Source organism: Sander lucioperca, chromosome 11, assembly GCF_008315115.2.
Source record: "Sander lucioperca isolate FBNREF2018 chromosome 11, SLUC_FBN_1.2, whole genome shotgun sequence".
NCBI classification, from domain to species: Eukaryota; Metazoa; Chordata; class Actinopteri; order Perciformes; family Percidae; genus Sander; species Sander lucioperca.
The window spans coordinates 19,119,956-19,138,716 of NC_050183.1; the positions used below are offsets into that span (position 1 = coordinate 19,119,956).

The following is an 18,761-nucleotide window of genomic DNA, read 5'->3' on the forward strand; positions in this document are numbered from 1 at the left end:
AAACCTGGAATATAAAGAGAAAACAAACCCCAACTTTAGCAGGGGGTCTGAGTCACCAGCTTGTGATGATGAATGTCAATAAAAATGCTAATACAGGTTTAGGGAAAGGAACAGCTGGCCAGCTCAATACTTTTCAGCATGACAAGTAAAGTTTATACACACACACAATGTAAAAGTCCTGCTAAGGCATGCTGGGTCAGAGTGTGGATTCCTCTGAGAGGCAGAACGATTACAGGAGGAGGACCTATTATAAGACCATCAGGGATGGTCAGCTCCGTGTGTGTGTGTGTGTGTGTGTGTGTGTGTGTGTGTGTGTGTGTTAATGTGTATTTGTGTGGCCCTGGCCATCTGCCAGACACACACCCTCCCCTGCAGAGGAGAAAGGACTGAGTGAAAACACAGACACACAGCACTTACGCACATGAATACTCAGTCAATTAATCTTATAAATAAATTATTCATACTGAGAGCTATAGGAAGTAATTTCCACATGGAGTGAAGGTGTGAAAATCTCACTCATCCTCCTATCTATCTCCTCTCTCCATCTCACCCATCAGCTCCTTCCTAACTATTTTACTTTTTCTGCCTTAGTTAAATCACTCTCTCCTTTTGACTCCATCCCTAATCATCCATCTTTCCCTCTTGACTTTCAATCTTGTACCCCACACACACACACACACACACAGATATCCCCTCCCTCCTTCTGTCTGTCCATCATGATGTCAGCTCTTCATTTCCTTCTTTCTGTCCTTTGTTCTTCCACCTCTCTAAATAAAAGACTTTGCTCTCTTTTTCTCTCTCCCTGCTTCATCCTCTCCTCCCTACAGCTGTTCAGCCACGGGCTACATCACCCTGCATCTCACACACTCACACACACACACACACACACAAAAAGAGAAAGAGGGAGCACTGGCATTTGTCAGCGTTTGTAGTCAGTTTAGCCCTGTTCAGGTTAGTTTCTACAGCGCGTTAACTGGTAACCTGGCGTGAAGCATGAGTATTGTTTCTTTGGTTACATTAATGTAACCTACCTAATGTAATGACTTAGAATAACAGTTGAACTATTGACTGGAACTATGATGATATGAACTGAAGAATAAGAAGATGAACTGATAAGTTGATAGAGATGTGGAAGGAGTTATTTTGGCGTCCAGAAAGCAAAAGTCACGCTTCATTTCCTGCATAGACCATGTCAGATGTCTTATAGTTGGAGCACTTTCAAGATTTGGATGGGCATGAAACTCTCTTAAAAAGTCAAAGATACAGAAAAAAAACAAGAGAAAAAAAAAATTGTGGATAATTCAATCACAGAGCTTAAAAAAGGCTCAGGATAGAGTATTTTAAATTTCTCGTCGTTTATCGACTGCCGTAGATGACATGACAATACAGATATATCTGTAATGAGCCAATATCAGACGATATATTTATTGGGCTTCATAGAGGATATCATTAAAGGAAAACTGTCAAATAGGAATTTATAGTGGGAAAATATTCCTCTAACACCTGGCAACCAATCAAAAGTATTTTCCTTGACCTTGGTATTAAAGACAAAATACTCTGAAGTTAAGGTTTGTTTTGTCACCAACACTAGTGAAGGCAAACACACAAGGCCTTGGGTGGGAAACAAGCGCAGATTAACAGGAAGAGGAAATGGCAGTATAAACATTTAGACAGCAGGCAGCTCATTAATAAGGATCATTGGCACGTCCCCTTCTCCTTTTCACTATCACCCTCACTCTTTCTATAGTTCTGTCTCACATGGTTGAAGGACATAACTTTCTTAATAAGTTTAGTTTAATATATTGTTTTGATAGTAAGCCTTCCTTTATGGGTCTCTTTGAGACAAAAAGCTTTGTTGTTAATCCACTGAAGTAGTGGTTTTAAAAGCTGCTTGGTCTTTAAGGTGATTCAACAGATCCTATTTAATTCACTAGCACCTATGACTACTGTGCATGTTAGGGAATTCAGATTTGACAGAAAGAATCTTAAAAGTCCTCTGGTTTACATAATACAAAATGCACTCTACACAATAATGTGATTTAGAAATGAAATGGAGTTAAAACAGAAGCTGTCACATGTTGCACTACTGGTCTGTTATTAAATATACACACAATGGGGAGGACAACATGAATATCCACATGTTTTGGGAATGAGGGGTTTCCTCTTGTCGGCTTAAGTGTCTTCCTGCATGCACACACGCGCATGCACACGCACGCACGCACACACACGCACGCATGCACACACACGCACGCACGCACACACACACACACACGCACACACACACGCACACACACACACACACACACACACACACACACACACACACACACACACACACACACACACACACAAATGCATTAGCAAAACCACCCCTGGCCAGAAGTGAACAATGGGAACAACTGTCACATGTCCGCTGTTTAGAGCCAGCCTTTGTTAGAGAGAGCGAGAGAGAGAGAGAGAGAGAGAGAGAGAGAGAGAGAGAGAGAGAGAGAGAGAGAGGTGTCCTGCTACGCTCTTCAGTGTGTGGGCCCACCAGTGTGTGTGTGTGTGTGTGTGTGTGTGTGTTAAGTATGTGTGCAACATATTAATGAGGCTTTTATTAAATCCTAGCTGCCACATAATACTTCTGAATCTCTCTCTCACACACCACCTACCCTCAGTCTGTGTGTGCTCTTTTCATATAGTATGTCTATGTATATATAAGTATCTAGTTCCCTAATTAAGTAAAAACAGCAAAAGTACCATGTTTTTAGACTTTGCTCTTTTTTCCCCTCCTCTTTTTCTCTCCCTGCATCGTCATCTCTTCCCTACAGCTGTTCAGCCACATTGCCCTGAATCACAAAGAGAAAGAGGTAGCGCTAGCATTTCCTTAACTACCATTTACCAAGGAATAAAAAGAAAAGCTGTTTTTATTCAAAGTTAGTTTGTTGTCAGTTAAGGCATGTCCAGATTAAATTCTACAGTGAGTAAACTGGTAACCTGGCGTGAAGCATGAGTATTGGTTACACTTGTCTTTTCAATGCTTTTGTCATCTGAACATGCCAGGACGCATTAACTGTCAAGTCTGTTTGCTCCAAGATCGGAGCTAAACCACATGGCTAGGTGGCCTGGCATCGGATCACAAAGGTGGCTTTGAAAAGTCAAGTGTTACCACGGCCAAAGCTATGAATAAAATGTCCATGACGAACCAATTCATTGCTAAAAATATAAAACAACATGCTAAATAGGCATGTAATGACATACTCTTAACACCTAACATGCAGATAAAAAAAAAAACTTGGTACCTAAAGGAAAAGTTTAACTTTTTGGGATAAATGCTTACATGCTTTCTTGCAGAGAAAGTACGGATTAACAAACAGGACATGGCAATAAGTGAGCTTTAGAGGTGCTGGTAGGTGGATTAAATTTTTCTGTAAATAAATCCTCCATGTTTCCAGTTATGCTAAGCTAAGATACCGTCTCCTGTCTTTAGCTTCACATCTAGCATACAGACATGAGAATGGTATCTATCTATCTTCTTATCTAACGTTGATGAGAAAGCAAATAACAAAAACAAATTGCAGATTTCAGCTTTAAAGTGCCAAAAGTAAATGCACTAATGCCTTGCTACAATATTGATGTTAATGATGTAGCAGCTGGAGCTGCAAAAGTCTGATTACTTCATTCAGTATACTGCTGGATGGTTTTATCTGCATCCTAGTCTACGCATTTTTCATATGTTTTGTGTATGTAAAATCTTCTTGTCTGCAAATTAACTGGTACCTAAATGGGCATCAGGGAAAGGTAGTAGAGTGAAAAGTACAATATTTTTTTCTGAAATGTAGCAAAGTTTAAAGCACAAGGTGGTACTGCTTTAGTTAAATACCAGTATTCAAAACTATACTCAAGTAAAGTCCTTGAAAAATATATTTACGATTTTATTTTTCGACCTCTGCAGTCAGTCCGTCAGTCAGTCAGGCTTTGTGAAGACTACAAGTCACATAGTGTTGATGGCTGGCTGGAATACCAACCACCTCATCCCACAGAGGCAAGTAACACAACACAACATACACAATACTCAAATGCCACTGAAAGTACACGTCAATCACAGAGTTAAAGCTGAGCTCTATGAATCTCACACAGACACATTTCAGGACTTATTAAAGGTTAATTGTCATTGGCTCGATTCAACGCCACTACGTGGTTCAGACCTGACACTGTCTAATGTCTGAAACAGTCTGTTGCATGTGTGCGTTTATCTGCACAAAACATCAACACTACACACACACACACACACACACACACACACACACACACACACACACACACACACACACACACACACACACACACACACACACAGATAAACACATATGTATGTCTGCCTCTGTCATCATCTCATGGATGGCTTGCTGTTTAAAGATGTGTTCCCATAACTGAAAGGTCAGAGTTGAAATCTGACCAGCAGCCGTTCAACCTGTCATAGAGTTTCTGAGGAGGACAGATGTTTGATATGAGCCTCACACGGTTTCATGTGGTTTCGGTTTTCATTCAATATTCATGACTTTGCAGTGGTATGGACACCTATAATTTATCATATCAATGTTGTTTGACTGAGAAAAATGAATTTCTTGAAATATTGAAGCTGTGACCTTAACTTAAACAAGCAATCTCAAACTTACTTTAAAACAAGTAAACAAGGAAAAACCTTGATGAAAGATCTTGATGTTATCTGTCATATTTCATGTAATTATTTCCTTCTGGGGTGTTTCCACAGTTAGCACCACCAATTCCAGCAACCACAGTTACACCCAGAGCCTTGGGAAGGCAACTTATTGCTCAAAAGGTCCCTAAGCAAATCTAACTCACTTGCAAGCTGTAAACAATTTAACTAAAAGGGATGGAGAGAGTGACAACTGAGAGATGAAGAGAAGGCACGGGAGTGCAGAGAATATACAGCAGCCACAGAAAGAGAAAAAAACTGCATTTTCTATTTTTAACTTGTTTAGATTATGAAAAATCAGAAAAACTGAGACAAATGGAAATGTATCCAGAGGAGAAGATGACCATCACCAACTACCCACACACACATTCCTACACACACCTACTGTATATGGATGCACACTCACATAAACACAGATTTTTTCATTCCTACCTGTCAGTGTGACCTCTTCTTTTTTCCCACGATCTTTGCTCCTACTTATCTTTTAGCTTTATATACTTCTATCGAAAAGTATTCCCGTTCATAGTTTGGTTAGAATGAGTGAGTTGCTGATTAGCTGACCGGCTGGAAGACTATACACTCACGCTCCTTCAGACAGGCAACAACAAGTAGCTCTACACACAATCAGAAGCCCTGCCCTCCTCTTTCTCTCTCTGGGGAGTGATTTGCGAGCACCCAGCCCCTCCTCTTGCTCTACTGTGTTTGGGAGGAGTTTTCTTTCTTTCTTTTTTAGCTGAGTTGTCTCTTGCACCCCCCCTATCCCCTTCAACTCCTGAACAAAACTGCCCTCCTTTCCTCCACTTCCTCCTCCTCCTCCTCCTCCTCCTCCTCCTCCTCTGTGTTCCCTGCACAGCCTCATATTTCATGCTCCAAGACTTTTTGTTTGGGACCTCTTACACCAACACCACCAACTGGTCGGGTGCTTAGAGAAGATTTAGATGTGACCTAATGTTGCTATTTGCAGAGAGGGGATGAAAAGGAAAAACGTGATCTTTGCATGGTTGTGACATGTTTGAGCAACTTGAGGTGAACTCAAGACTCGTGATGTTTAACTACTTGACTCAGTGTTGGCTGACACATAAATCAGCTCAGCGTGGAGTGTTCTTACAACACAGCTTTCAGATATGGAGAGAATGCTGGCAAAAACCATTACATTTCATCTTTAGCTCTACCTTTTGTCATTACATCAGGTATGAGGTCATGTTGAGTGTCCGTGTGTGTGTGTGTTTGTGTGTGAGTGCTGACTGGCCCTCAGGACAACACTCTCTCCTGCCTTTGTCCTCCTGTTCCTTTGTATTGTCTAGAGTTGATAACACCCAGACACGTGCATGTGTGTGTGCGTGTTTCCTTTCAGACAATATAAGAAGGCCATCCTGCCACTATGGAAGCCGAGATGATCAGATGGCCCGCATTGGACACACACACACACACACACACACACACACACACACACACACACACACACACTGCCACAAACATGTAGGTGTTTTGATCTTGAGCTATTCACACTACATTTGTTAAGACTGAGAAAGCAGCTGAAGTGCATGAGGGCCAAAACTGTCCACATGGTGGTAAAGAAAGAATTGGTTTTTAAAACCTTATTTATTATTCTTTAGTTTTAGATGGATAGATAAAATCACCCAATTCACTGTCTGAAACTTGGCACCACAGCAACATCAGAATAGAATTCAGTCAAGACAGGTAACACATTAAAGGCATACTATGTAACTTTTCCCTCTTCGGTCCCCCTACAGGTTGTCTCGCAACATCTATTAAAACATCTATTAAATGTTAAACATCTATTAGATTTTGCATTGTGACTTTCTGGGTCAACTCGCAGCAGTTGCGAATGCCCATTCAGTTTTGCAATACCATGAATGTTAAGTACAGTTATTTCAGGTATGCCTAAAATAACTTCTTAGTTTAATTTCCAAATGACTGCTGGAAAGACCGCTTTTAGTATTAGTGAAGCAGATCCATGGAATCTCTAGCAACATGACCTAAAACGGAATACTTTGACATCACTTGGACACTGTAGGATATTGTTTGTTGTTTTGTAAGATTGTACTTCTATTTTAACCGGTTTGCTTATTGATTGTTTGTTTGATGTCTTAGTTCAATGAAAATGAGGGTCTCCCTCAATTGATACATTGAGTCTTAAATAAAGGTTTGAAATGAAATGATGAAATAACTGGTTCAGCAATATGGTTAAACATTAGGTTTGGATACAATCTGTGTACTTGTCAGTCCACTCCTTCCTGCCTTACTGTCACAGATCACATCAGTAACCTTGGCAAGTAATGTGTAATCATAAGCCACAAAAATGATCAACAAAACTCAAGACACCCATAAGATTCATGAAAGAATCCAAGATAAGTAAGGTAAGAAATAATAAAAACAAAATTCTGCCAGACAAATTATGATAATTTTGTAAATCTTTTATCATTATTTTGTGTGAGATACAATACAGCACAGTTCTTTTCCCACAACTTAAAAATATTGTGAGTACTGAGAAGGGAAATTACTCTTAAACTGAACAGTCCTAGACAACAAAGCTTGGGAAGCACTGTTAAGGCTCTACTTTCATAGTCACGTTTAAGCATTTTTTCCCCGTTTCACCACATACAGTACAGAAGAGGTCCACAAACCAAAACTCGTCACTAAAAGAAGGCAGAGACACTACTAAATCTAAAGGTCATACTACTACCAAACTACAAAACATGTGGTCAATTAAATCCACGCAATATAAAAAAGTCCTGAGGCATTAGGCTAATGGCGATATAATCAATGAATAAATACGTTTTTGGTCTGTTCACAACACCCAACACTGTGAGCAGGGAACACAACCTGATTGTCAGAGCTAAGCTTAGAAATTGCTCCTGGACTCCAGTAGAGACAGAGGGACTGTTTGGAAGTCAAAATATCCAGCTGAAGCTGAATTTCACTTCTTTTCATCTCAGTACTATTTCACACAGGCTTGGGATAATTCTCAGCATCTTTGTGTGTGTGAGGGTGTTATTTCCAGAAAGGTGTACAGTGAGTCAGGGGGGTAATCTGTAATCATCTCCTGAATCACCTAAACTTCCCAAACAATGGGGGTAGGAGGGGGGTATCGTTTGGCTCAGCCGAGCAGAACTGTAATCCTTAACTGATATGTATCTTTGTGATGAAATATCCTATCAGAAGCAGAAAGGAGTTTATCGCCACAGTAGTTACCCTACCTAATTTGCCTAGGTGATAGGTGCATACATACACAAACAAACATATTAAACATGAATAAGAAAAAAACAATAAATACAGAAACAAAAACAAATAAGTCAATTTTTTTTGCCGAAGAACTAACTAACAAAAGCAAGCACAGAGGCACATCCTTATTTTTAAATGATCTGATTAAAGTAGCTTTACACCACAGAGTGAGTTTGGACAAGACACATTTTTCTCACAGGGGGCTACCTATTTGTTCTGGTTATCGTAATCATATCCAGCTTCAGCTGGTATGAAAATGTATAGGATTTTTAGCATTTGTTCAGTCCTCTGTCCTGGTGTTCCTTCGTTAGAATCATGCATTAGCCATTAGATACACAAGTGATAATACATGAGAAGGAAGAGAAGAATTCCCTAATGCGATGCACAGTAGCATTTCCTCCACTTACAACAGTATTTTTAGACGTTTTATGCAGCATGCAGACTTAATTGTACTGCTCGGGAAGCCAGCAACATCAAGGCTTAATCTTCACCTTCAGAAAAGTCTGCAGAAAAATATTTACTATACTGCAAATGTTAAATGAGTTTGGAGAATGCCACACCATTACAGCCATTTCCTGTACTTCCTGTTAATATGAGTCCTCAGGCCAAGCCCTGCTTCGGCCCATTGGCACTCAGGCAGCACATCGTGTTGGCACAACGCCCCGCTGAGTCATGACTATGACAATGACTCATTTCCAAACATTGACCACCTACCCACCTCAGGGCACCAGTGTTTCCCACACCTTTCAACTAGTAGGATTATCTTCCCCACCCACTGCAGATGCCAACTGTACATTTTGGATTTAACCAATACTAATGTATTACAAGTGGTATTGGCAACCATTTGTTTTTTCTTTCATTTTGGTTCCTTTCAGTGTAGTGATTTGTGGTATTCCTGCAACTCCTCAGTAGGAAGATATGAACTGTGCAAGGAACATTCTCTTCCTGATTTCATCCTCTCCTCCTCCTTTCTCCCTCTTCTCTCCCCCTCATTCCATCCACTCCTCGTCTCCCTCTTCCCTCCCCTCTGTTCCCCTCCTCCACTCACTTTTCCCTTATAGATCTGTATATACAAATGCTTGTGTTTCCATGTGTGTGTTTCTGATCAGAAAAGTGTGAAGTGTAAACAGTTCAGTGTTCGGCCACTCCTCATTCCTCCGGTTGCAGCCTCTGGGCCTTACGATAAAAAATGATTGGTCCAAATGTGTATTTAAATTAACCTGACAATGCTGCAGAATTTCACAGGAGCATCACTCATGATTTATGGAAGCTTCTACATAATATAAATCTGTAAATGTTGCAACATGCAGCGGCCTAAAGCGATTGTAAAGAAATACTATCAAATCTGGGGTGGTTCTCTTCTAGTAATTTAATCACTTTAATATCTTTATGAGGGACCATGTACAACATTACACATACGGACTACATGATCCAATTTTTGTATTTATGATGTATCGTACCAACAATAACTGACAGCAGACCAGATTTTCTTGCTTGTACAAAACCAGAAAAAGGACAGAGTTGGTAATATCTTCAAATGCCTACAACAACATATATTTAATTGTATCTGACACAACCTATAGTGGCTCTAAGAATGATGACTGCTGTCTTTTGGAGGCAATGGCAAAGGTAGCGTGATGTTGCAATAGCATCTACGTTACGGAATGTTACTACATTATTGCCCACATTATTGAACTGTCAAAAAAAAAATGTAGGAAAGCTTGGAGGATCTTTAGTGGGATGTTTGGGATTTTGGGTAAGCCTCAAGACATGTTTTGTCAGTTTTTATATTTTTCCCCACTTTATATATTTTATCCACATTACTGATGATTATTTATCTAAAATCTAAGTGTGAAGATATTTTGTTAAAGCACCAATTGTCAACCCTAGAATATCGCCGCAATATCGATATCGAGGTATTTGGTCAAGAATATCGTGATATCTGATTTTCTCCATATCGCCCAGCCCTAGCGTGAAGCCATAACCATTAAATAAATGTTACAAAATTAAAAACCAGGGTGGGATACATAGCACAAAAATACAGTGAAATGTAGTCACTTGCAATTAGCCACATATTTAGCTACATTCTTCAAGACTTTGTAAAAGATAAAATAGCCTCCACAATGTCCTAATTTAATTTTTTTCTCAAGTATCTCTGTTTTTTGGATATTCCTATCTTGGACCAGCCTAATTCTGGGAACTGGATCTTCCCTGTTTTGCCATACGCGAGATTATAGTTGTTGTTACTGACATGCAGACAGACAGAGGAACATGTTTATAGTACACTTAGTATTACTTGAGGTCATGTTGATAAGTTTATCACCTTCTCATGATAGATTATCCTGGTTCAGCCTGTACTCCTTGGTAGGATGTAACATAAGTTATCTAATATTTAAAGGCTGTGGACTTAAAAAAACCTCTGCATACTCAATTAGAGGGGAACTTTAAATCTGTTTTTATGGATATTGTCAGTGTTACATGAAATGTGACCCATTAGCATGGACCTGCTGCAGCTCATTTTTCAGTTGTTGATCACAGTGAAGGGAAAAAGCTGACAGTGCAAGCTTGTATTTGATGTAATTTGATTTTGGCCCTCGCTTTACATACAATAGCAGCAGAATACTTTGTTCACAATGTCTTAAATCTCTACCCTCTAAGAACAATACAGCTGCCTCCCCTTAGTTGTAAATTACACAGCATTTTGTGCTATTGATGAATGAATTGTGTGTGTTATTTTTATATTCCCTAGACACTGATATAGATCTCAGAACTAATTCAGTTGTCGTAACATCTATTAATCACAAAAATACAGTTCAGCCTAAAGAACTTTTGAAGAATGTGGTGTGTATTGACTTGGAGGTTGTACAAAAACTACAGACAACAGAATAACAAAACAGATCTGAAACAGCTGGCAAAGACTGAAGACATGAGCCTGATTTGAACTTTGAGTCAGTTGAAAGCTACTGTATGAATGTGTGTAATTGTCAGTGTGAATGCTCTATCTTTGGTTCACAAACTAACTTAACTCCCAACTGACCGCTGTAAGTATTCTGTGACTATGGCAACATCACTGTCCAACAGCGAAAAAACAAACAAGCAAACAAAGTGTCTGCATGAACACCTGCTGTCTCTCTTTCTCTCTCTCTCTCTCTCTCTCTCTCACACACACACACACACACACACACACACACACACACACACACACACACGCACACGCACGCACACGTTAAACTTGTGTCAATCCATGTTTAGCATGGCATAGCATAGCAGTATGTTGTCTGTGTGTGTTCTGGTATTCACATTACTCACTTCCTCAGCTCATATAGTTCAGGAAGGGACAAAACAGATCTGACCCTTGAGCAAAACAGCTGGTATACCTCAGTCAGTGTATGAATGAGTTAAATGAATGAATAAATTAATGCAACACGGGAAGTATGCAGGAGGAGCTCTGCATTTAAAAATGTGATGCTAAATACCCTATTTCTGTGAATCAACACAAATCACAGGTGCTGGAAGAAGTTTAAGATGCAATCCTTAAAATGTGGTAATTATGTCACTAAGGTGGTGGTTGCAGCTGCTGCCGTGGACGCCCTGCACTGCTACAACTATTATTTCTAGTCATAGTTCTATTATCTTTATTGTTACTATAAATGCCACTTTTCATCATACCAACTGCTATAATTATTATAAATCATATTTCTGTATATCAGTGTGTCCCTGTGTCCCAACTGGCAGCAGCAGATGGCCGCCCACCAAGAGTCTGGGTCTGTCTGAGGTTTCTGCCTGTTTAAAGGAAGTTTTTCTTCGCCACTGTCACACCCAAGGGGGTAAGCCTCTCCCCGCAAGCTCCTATGGCGCCATGTTGATGCTACCAAGCCATCACCCGCCGTTAGCATTCCATTGACTGTCATTCATTTTGGCGCCACTTTGACAGCGAATAACTTTACATCTGAAGCGTTTAAAGACTTTATTTGTTCATTGTTTATTTCTAAAGAAACATGACACTATATAAAAGGCTCCATTACCTTGTATCTCACGTTATGGCTCCGTAGTAGACGTTTTTGTAAAAATAGGCTGACAAAAACGATTGTGTCATAACCACACGACTTACTGTCGCATAGTAGAGGAATTACCGTATAGTACAGGAGAAGCTCGCAGGCAGTTTCGACTTACATTAGCTGTTTAAGTTTAATTACTAATGTTAACTAGCATATTAGTTAGCAATAATTAACCTGTGCCTATGTTATCTCCTTACATATACCTACGCTCTCCATCTCTGCTAGATTGGGAATGATTGAGACTTCTCTTGGCACAGCTACCAGAAGACAGAGCAACGGGATCTGTTGGTCTATTATATACTGTCTATGGCCGCACCAAATGCTTGCTCTTGGGGGGAATTGTTGGGTCTTTGTAAATTATAGTGTGGTCCTACTCTCTCTGTAGTGTCCTGAGATAGCTCATGTTATGATTTGACATGAATTAAATTAAAGGTAATGGTCATGAAGGGGATCAGATATGGCTAAACACATACTGAGGATACTGTCATTCCATTTTAAAGCATCCCTGACATGCTGTTTTCAAAGTTTTGTCATTTTCTTTTCCACTATTTTCAACATGCAGTTAAAAACAAGAATACAGCTACGGTTTCAGTTAATCTTTTAAACATGACTATCCACAGAACAGACTCAGCATTACAGCAACAACTGTAACTAAACAAACTGTAACCTCAAACTGAAAAGGCCTGAAACATGAAAAATATGTGTGCGCGCGTGTGTGTTTTACTGATGCCTCCTACAGTACTTCATCCTCTAATTGTTCTAAATGGAATATCTCTACTTCTCTGCTGCATTTTAAAGTCCTGCCAACAAGGAAAGTACCTGGCACATGCACATGCACATACACACAGATTCTTATTCTTGCCACATAATCATATACTGTAGCCAAAAAACAGTAATATGATGAAATTAATATGTGCCTGGATGCAGTGTGAGTGTGCATGTGTTTTATCCTTAAGGTGCTCTCACTGGAATGCTCTTATCTGGGTCAAATGTTGAGTTGGCATTTTCGGAAGATGCTGCATGCGTGTGTGTGTGTGTGTGTGTGTGTGTGTGTGTGTGTGTGTGTGTGTGTGTGTGTGTGTGTGTGTGTGTGTGTGTGTGTGTGTGTGTGTGTGTGTGTGTGTGTGAAGGATACCATTAGCTGAACAAATCTGGCCTTTGTGGTAATGATAGGGGTGGCAGGCTGCCAGGCAGACAGATAATACCACAGTAGTTGGTGACTGAGTGATTTCAACTAGAGGCTGTTTCACCTCAGCAACAGTCCTCAACCTACAGGTTGGGGCTTCGCTAGCGGTCACACAGAGATCTCAGGAATGTGAAAATGTATTATAAAGGGCTAATCTGTGAAGTCCTCGTCTATTTTATGTCTTTGGTAGGCACAGTTACTGTACTTGTCCCTCACAGATCACTGTGATAACTCTTTAGTTTTTTTCTGTTTGTTTACTCAATACTCATTTTATCAATTCTCTATATCTTAATTATCAGATGGTCTCTCCGGAAAGTTTAATATTTTACATTCATGGTTGTCAGAGGTTGAATCCTAATGACTTGGTGATTGCCTGGCTTTTCACTTAGCACCACCAACAGGCCAAACATTTCACTTTCCACATGCTTACTGTATGCATTTTGAAATACAAGTTTAATTTTATTCTTAACATGTCTTTTTTACCTCTAAACACTTGGATACTGACCTTCCATAGAGACGCTACACAAGGAAAGCGAGACATTAGTACAGAGGCAAGCTGAACCTGCATTCTAGGGTCACAAACTCAGACTTTCAAGATAAAAAAAAAAAAAATCATAGCTATAGAAAATTATTTTAAAAAGAAGAAAAGTTGCTAGATGAAATATCAGGCATATGAAGTGTAATGAAGCAGTTGACCATGAACTTTTCCCTCTAAGCCCATTCTATTCATATCTTTTCCTATCATATGACCATATTTATTATTACTACTTCATACAGAGCCATTCATTTAATATATCCTGCAATTATGGCTTGTTTGACTGACAATATATCACATCAGAAATGTTCTTGGCTTCTGTGCTGCTTTATTAAATTGTGTTCTTGAGCCTGGCAGCTTAGTGAAACTGGTTTATATTTTAGGCAGGTTTAAGGTTATGAGCACCATAATCTGTTTATTTATTAAATCAACCACTATAGTAAAACATGGCATAGTGTTGATTTCACAGACTACATCGGCTTTTCTTCTCTCATACATGTTGCATGTTTATATGAGCAATTTTTCTAACGGTTTCTTTTACCATTTTAATTTTTTTCATCTGACTTTAGAAACTTTCAACATTTTTATCGCCTCTTGACATAGACCTGCGGAGGAAATGATGAGCAAAAAAATTTAATTTGCAAAAAACTTAACTAATGAAACTTTTTTTTATACTCACTGCAGCTTGAGATCTGTTTTAGTTTTTTAAGACACGCCATTCCAGATGGGCTCAAACTGCCGGGTTTACTATGAGATAGGAGCAGATTCTGTCTTTATAGTCTCTGCTTCCTTTAATAACTTCAACACTTGTAGTTAGCCAAGAGAACTCAAATGTGACACATTGTTTTGGTTGCAAAATGAATATTTTGCCTGTGCAAACACACCACTTTTGATTTTGTTCCTAGTATATGTATGCCTTGTAAATGTGAGGTAAAAACAGTTGCAGATGTCAACAAGTCAAATGTTCCTGTGTCATATACAGTATGAGCTTCAGAAGATTCACTGAAATAATTTATTCACTTGGTATAAACTAGACTTATGCACGCCTCAGTCACCAAGACAACAGTTAGATTTCACAGTATAATGCATGGGAAACTGGGAAAACAAAGCAGGCAGTCACACACAGACACACACACACACACACGCACACATCTACACATTCACACACTTCTAGAAGTGATTAAACTCAGCAGGACTGCAGGCCTCAGCATTATTCTCCTTATTTACTGATAGCTTTGGAAGGGTTCACATTTGTGTGTGTGTGTGTGTGTGTGTGTGTGTGTGTGTGTATGTGTGACAAAGTATTGTTCTCCCCCAGACAACCCCCTCCCCACCACCGGACCCCCCAGGCATAAGCATGTCTTTACATGACACTATGCTATCCGTCTCTGTCTTTCTGTCTACTCTCTAGGTACACAGGGAGAAAGACACAGAGATGGAGACTCAAACATGGAGCCAGCCATCAACAACTTGATGGAACAGATAAGGAACGATAATGTTTGGTCAACTCTATGTCTGTGTGTGTGTGTGTGTGTGTGTGTGTGTGTGTGTGTGTGTGTGTGAGAGAGAGAGACTGTCTGTATGCGAGTACCTCTCCTCCTCTCTCGCTCCTGGAGGAGGCGTAGAGAAGTGAGAAGGTGCAGGCGGTGGAGGTGATTGTGGACTCCGAGCTCCAAGAGGTCATACTCTGAGAGGTGGAGCAGGTCCTGGAAAACATAAAAAACAGAAACATAAAGTGAAGTGATGGTGTTCTAGATAATAGCCTCTGAAGTTATGGGATAGTTCAGATATTAACACTGACTGTAATGTTAAAGTATTAATCTATTTGATCTATCATCAGCACCCCAGTGTGCAGCTTTCTACAGCTTTCAGACACTTTCTGCTCAATGTTTTTGGTTCTGACTGTGTCGCTGGTAACAGTAAAATATGGCAAACATTGCTCGTGAACAAAATAATATATGCAACCAAAGAGATATTGCAAACCAAAGAGATATTTTTTCTCAGGAGTTGGTGATCAAAACTAGGGCTAAAACATAAAGACATTCATTTGTCCTTCTAGCATTCAAAAGCTGCTTGATACAGATTTAAGCAAGGTTTAGTGATTGAATTAGAGAAATAAAGTACAGATTTTATAGCTTTTTATGTTCTGTGGTCACATTTGGAGAACTGTATCTCAGGATTAAAAACACCATGCCGACTGAATATAGATTGCCTTTCATGTTATAATCATGCCAGATAAATGAGCCAAATAAAATGTGTCCGTAGACCCAGAGTACACCAAAATCAACAGTCTAATCAATCTGTTTTTACATCCTTTATTTGGCATCAACAAGGGTAGGATGAGCTGATTGTGGCAGTATGTGTGTGACTTCTCTGTGATTTATGGCACTGAGAAGACGAGTATAATTTTTGACTGAAATTGCTTTGCTCAGGTGTTAGAGGTTAAACTGTTTACTACGGCTATGTGTGAAGTGGCTCAATATACCACTTAAAGGACACTTGCCTGCCAATAACAAACAAGTAGTGATGTTGAACCTGTAACACAGCTAATATGAAAAAGATTGTTGAGGTCTCCAGATACTAAGGAATAGCATTCAGAACATAAGTACAAACAATTGGTTATTGTTGTGCTTGGTAAAAAAAAAAAAGAAACACACAGTTTGTCTAGACAGGTTAGTGGCTCCAGCAGAGCAAGAGAAAAATTGCTGAGACAACTGGTGACCTCCTATCTTCGAAAAGTGTGCCGTCTCTTCCCCTCATCCTGTTCCTGTCATTACATTGTCTTAAACACACAAAAAAACACAACTCTGCCTCACTTCAACTATCACTATGGTATTAAGGTAAACGACCCCTGAAATAGCCCAGTGAAGGAGAGCCACAAAGTCTTTGAACCAGAACTCAACCTTGTACAGTAATGGACAGCTACACACACACACACACACACACACACACACACACACACACACACACACACACACACACACACACGTAAATGACACACACTGTATCATCACAGGACACTCCCAGCTCAAACCAAGGCCTTGTTGTTTTGGTTTCTCAACAATACGACCATTCTCTTCATCACAAACACAAGCTATTTAGACTACACACATGCAGTGGGCAAACCCATGAATATACACACACACACACACACACACACACACATACAGAAATAGTGCACAATCAAATTAAAGTCACCCTTAGTCACATACAGCTAGTTAGAAGTTATACACGCATTCACAACCACACGCACATACCTGAGTACCAATGTAGCTGTTTGTGCACACACACACACACACACACACACACACACACACACACACACACACACACACACACACACACACACACACACACTGGTCATTGCGGTCAACGTGCCTCAACAGCACAGTAATGACAAGGTATTAGGTTAAAAAAGAAGACACTACATTAGTTCTGTTGATGATAACACCTTGTGTTTTGTGTTTTGTGTGTGTGTGTGTGTGTGTGTGTGTGTGTGTGTGTGCGTGTGTGCGTGTGTGCCTGCCTGCCTGCCTGCCTGTGTGCGTGCGTGCGTGCGTGCGTGCGTGTATGCGTGAGACGTGCTGGCATATCACAAGCCTAATCTATCTCAGAATCTATCTCCCCCTCCCTCTGTCGTGTCTCACTCTGTGGCCAACAGCAAGTTGACATGTTTTCTTTTTTCTTTCTTTTCCAGATCATGCAGAGCTGAACATCAATATGAACTCTCATACCAGTCCTCTGGAGAGTTGATATAGCAGTTGTGAATGTTGGTTTTGCTCTCATGACTGTTGTTTCAACGATGAAGGTAGCTTGTGAATGAGAAGACCGAGCAGTGTGGTACAGACAGCGCTGGGCAATAAAGACATCAACATTACTGAAAGTTTGTAAACTTGTATCTGTAGCTTTACAGAGCTTTTTTAGACTCCTTTAACTCATTGTTAGGGTTCTACGTCCTGATTTAATATGATTATCTCTTTTCACACTATCAAACAACAAAACAAAATAATATAAATAAATAATAATAAAATAAAAAACAGACTTTTTTGTCACATTCACTTCATGTTTGCAAACAATATTAGTGTTTTGGAGATGAGCACTTATTTTAATCATTGCTGTATATAATAATAAGTATAAACACAAATGATGTACACCATAGTGAAAAAACTAAGAGTTCTCCCTTTGGACACTTTCTGTGCATGTAGCTGTTGTAGTGTTGATGAGGTTGGCTGAGTTGGTTTAACCGGTATGTTGTGTTAACGAGCAGCCTGGATGGCTAGGAGGCACTGATCTGGATATTGTTGTTATAATATTTAGAGAAAGGTTAGCAACGCTGAGCCGAGCTCAATATGCTCCCTAAAACTGCAATTTCTCTGTACAGAGACGGCAGATAGAGAAGTGCCAATAGCTCCAGTCATCAGCGTCATGCATATATTTTAGACAACTTATAGAGACTTTCCTTTAAACTAAAGGAATTCCTTTCAGTGCACAGCAAAAGGTACTGATTGCTTTTGTAGATTTAAGCTCACAAAGTCATTAACGTTTGAGAGAACATTTCACACAGAAAATCAACCTAAACTCTATTAAAGTTAAACGAGACTAGAACAACACTTTCTTGTCCTTGTTTCTCTTTGTTTGCTCTGTATCTCTCTCCTTCCCCCTTTCACCTCCTTCTTCTTCTTCATAAGCTTTCCCCATTATGCCTTCACCAATTACACCAACGCATTCTGGGTAAACATTAGCAGGAGGTAATGGAATAATTCATGTCTTATTGGCTAATCAATCTCATCTCCAAGCCAATGGCTGTGTAACGTTCAGATTGAAGTTGGCTAATGGTTGGATGTTAAAACAGCCCCCACATCACTGTCCATTGAGTCTAATGTGCCTGTGAGGAAGTTATTTTTTTATTTAAGTTATTAATTAGGCTGCTGTGGGAAACACTTTTAATAAGAACAGTTGGTTTTGCCGGAATAGAAAGGTTTTCTTCTACAACACAGTTTCATCAAACATTTACTGAAATCCTCTTTTTAAACA

At 39.7% G+C, this 18,761-nt stretch overlaps 1 protein-coding gene across 2 annotated transcripts in view; it reads right to left on the reverse strand.

Annotated features, from left to right (window-relative positions):
• bcar3 (BCAR3 adaptor protein, NSP family member) overlaps positions 1-18,761 on the reverse strand; it is a 77,272-nt gene that overhangs the window by 48,743 nt on the left and 9,768 nt on the right. The window contains exon 3 of one of the 2 annotated variants that reach the window (XM_031282353.2): positions 15,319-15,433. In XM_031282353.2, coding sequence (XP_031138213.1) covers positions 15,319-15,433 — 115 coding nt within the window. Of the gene's footprint in view, positions 1-5,134; positions 5,325-15,318; positions 15,434-18,761 lie in introns of those variants that run through there. The other variant, XM_031282354.2, reaches the window with a different exon arrangement.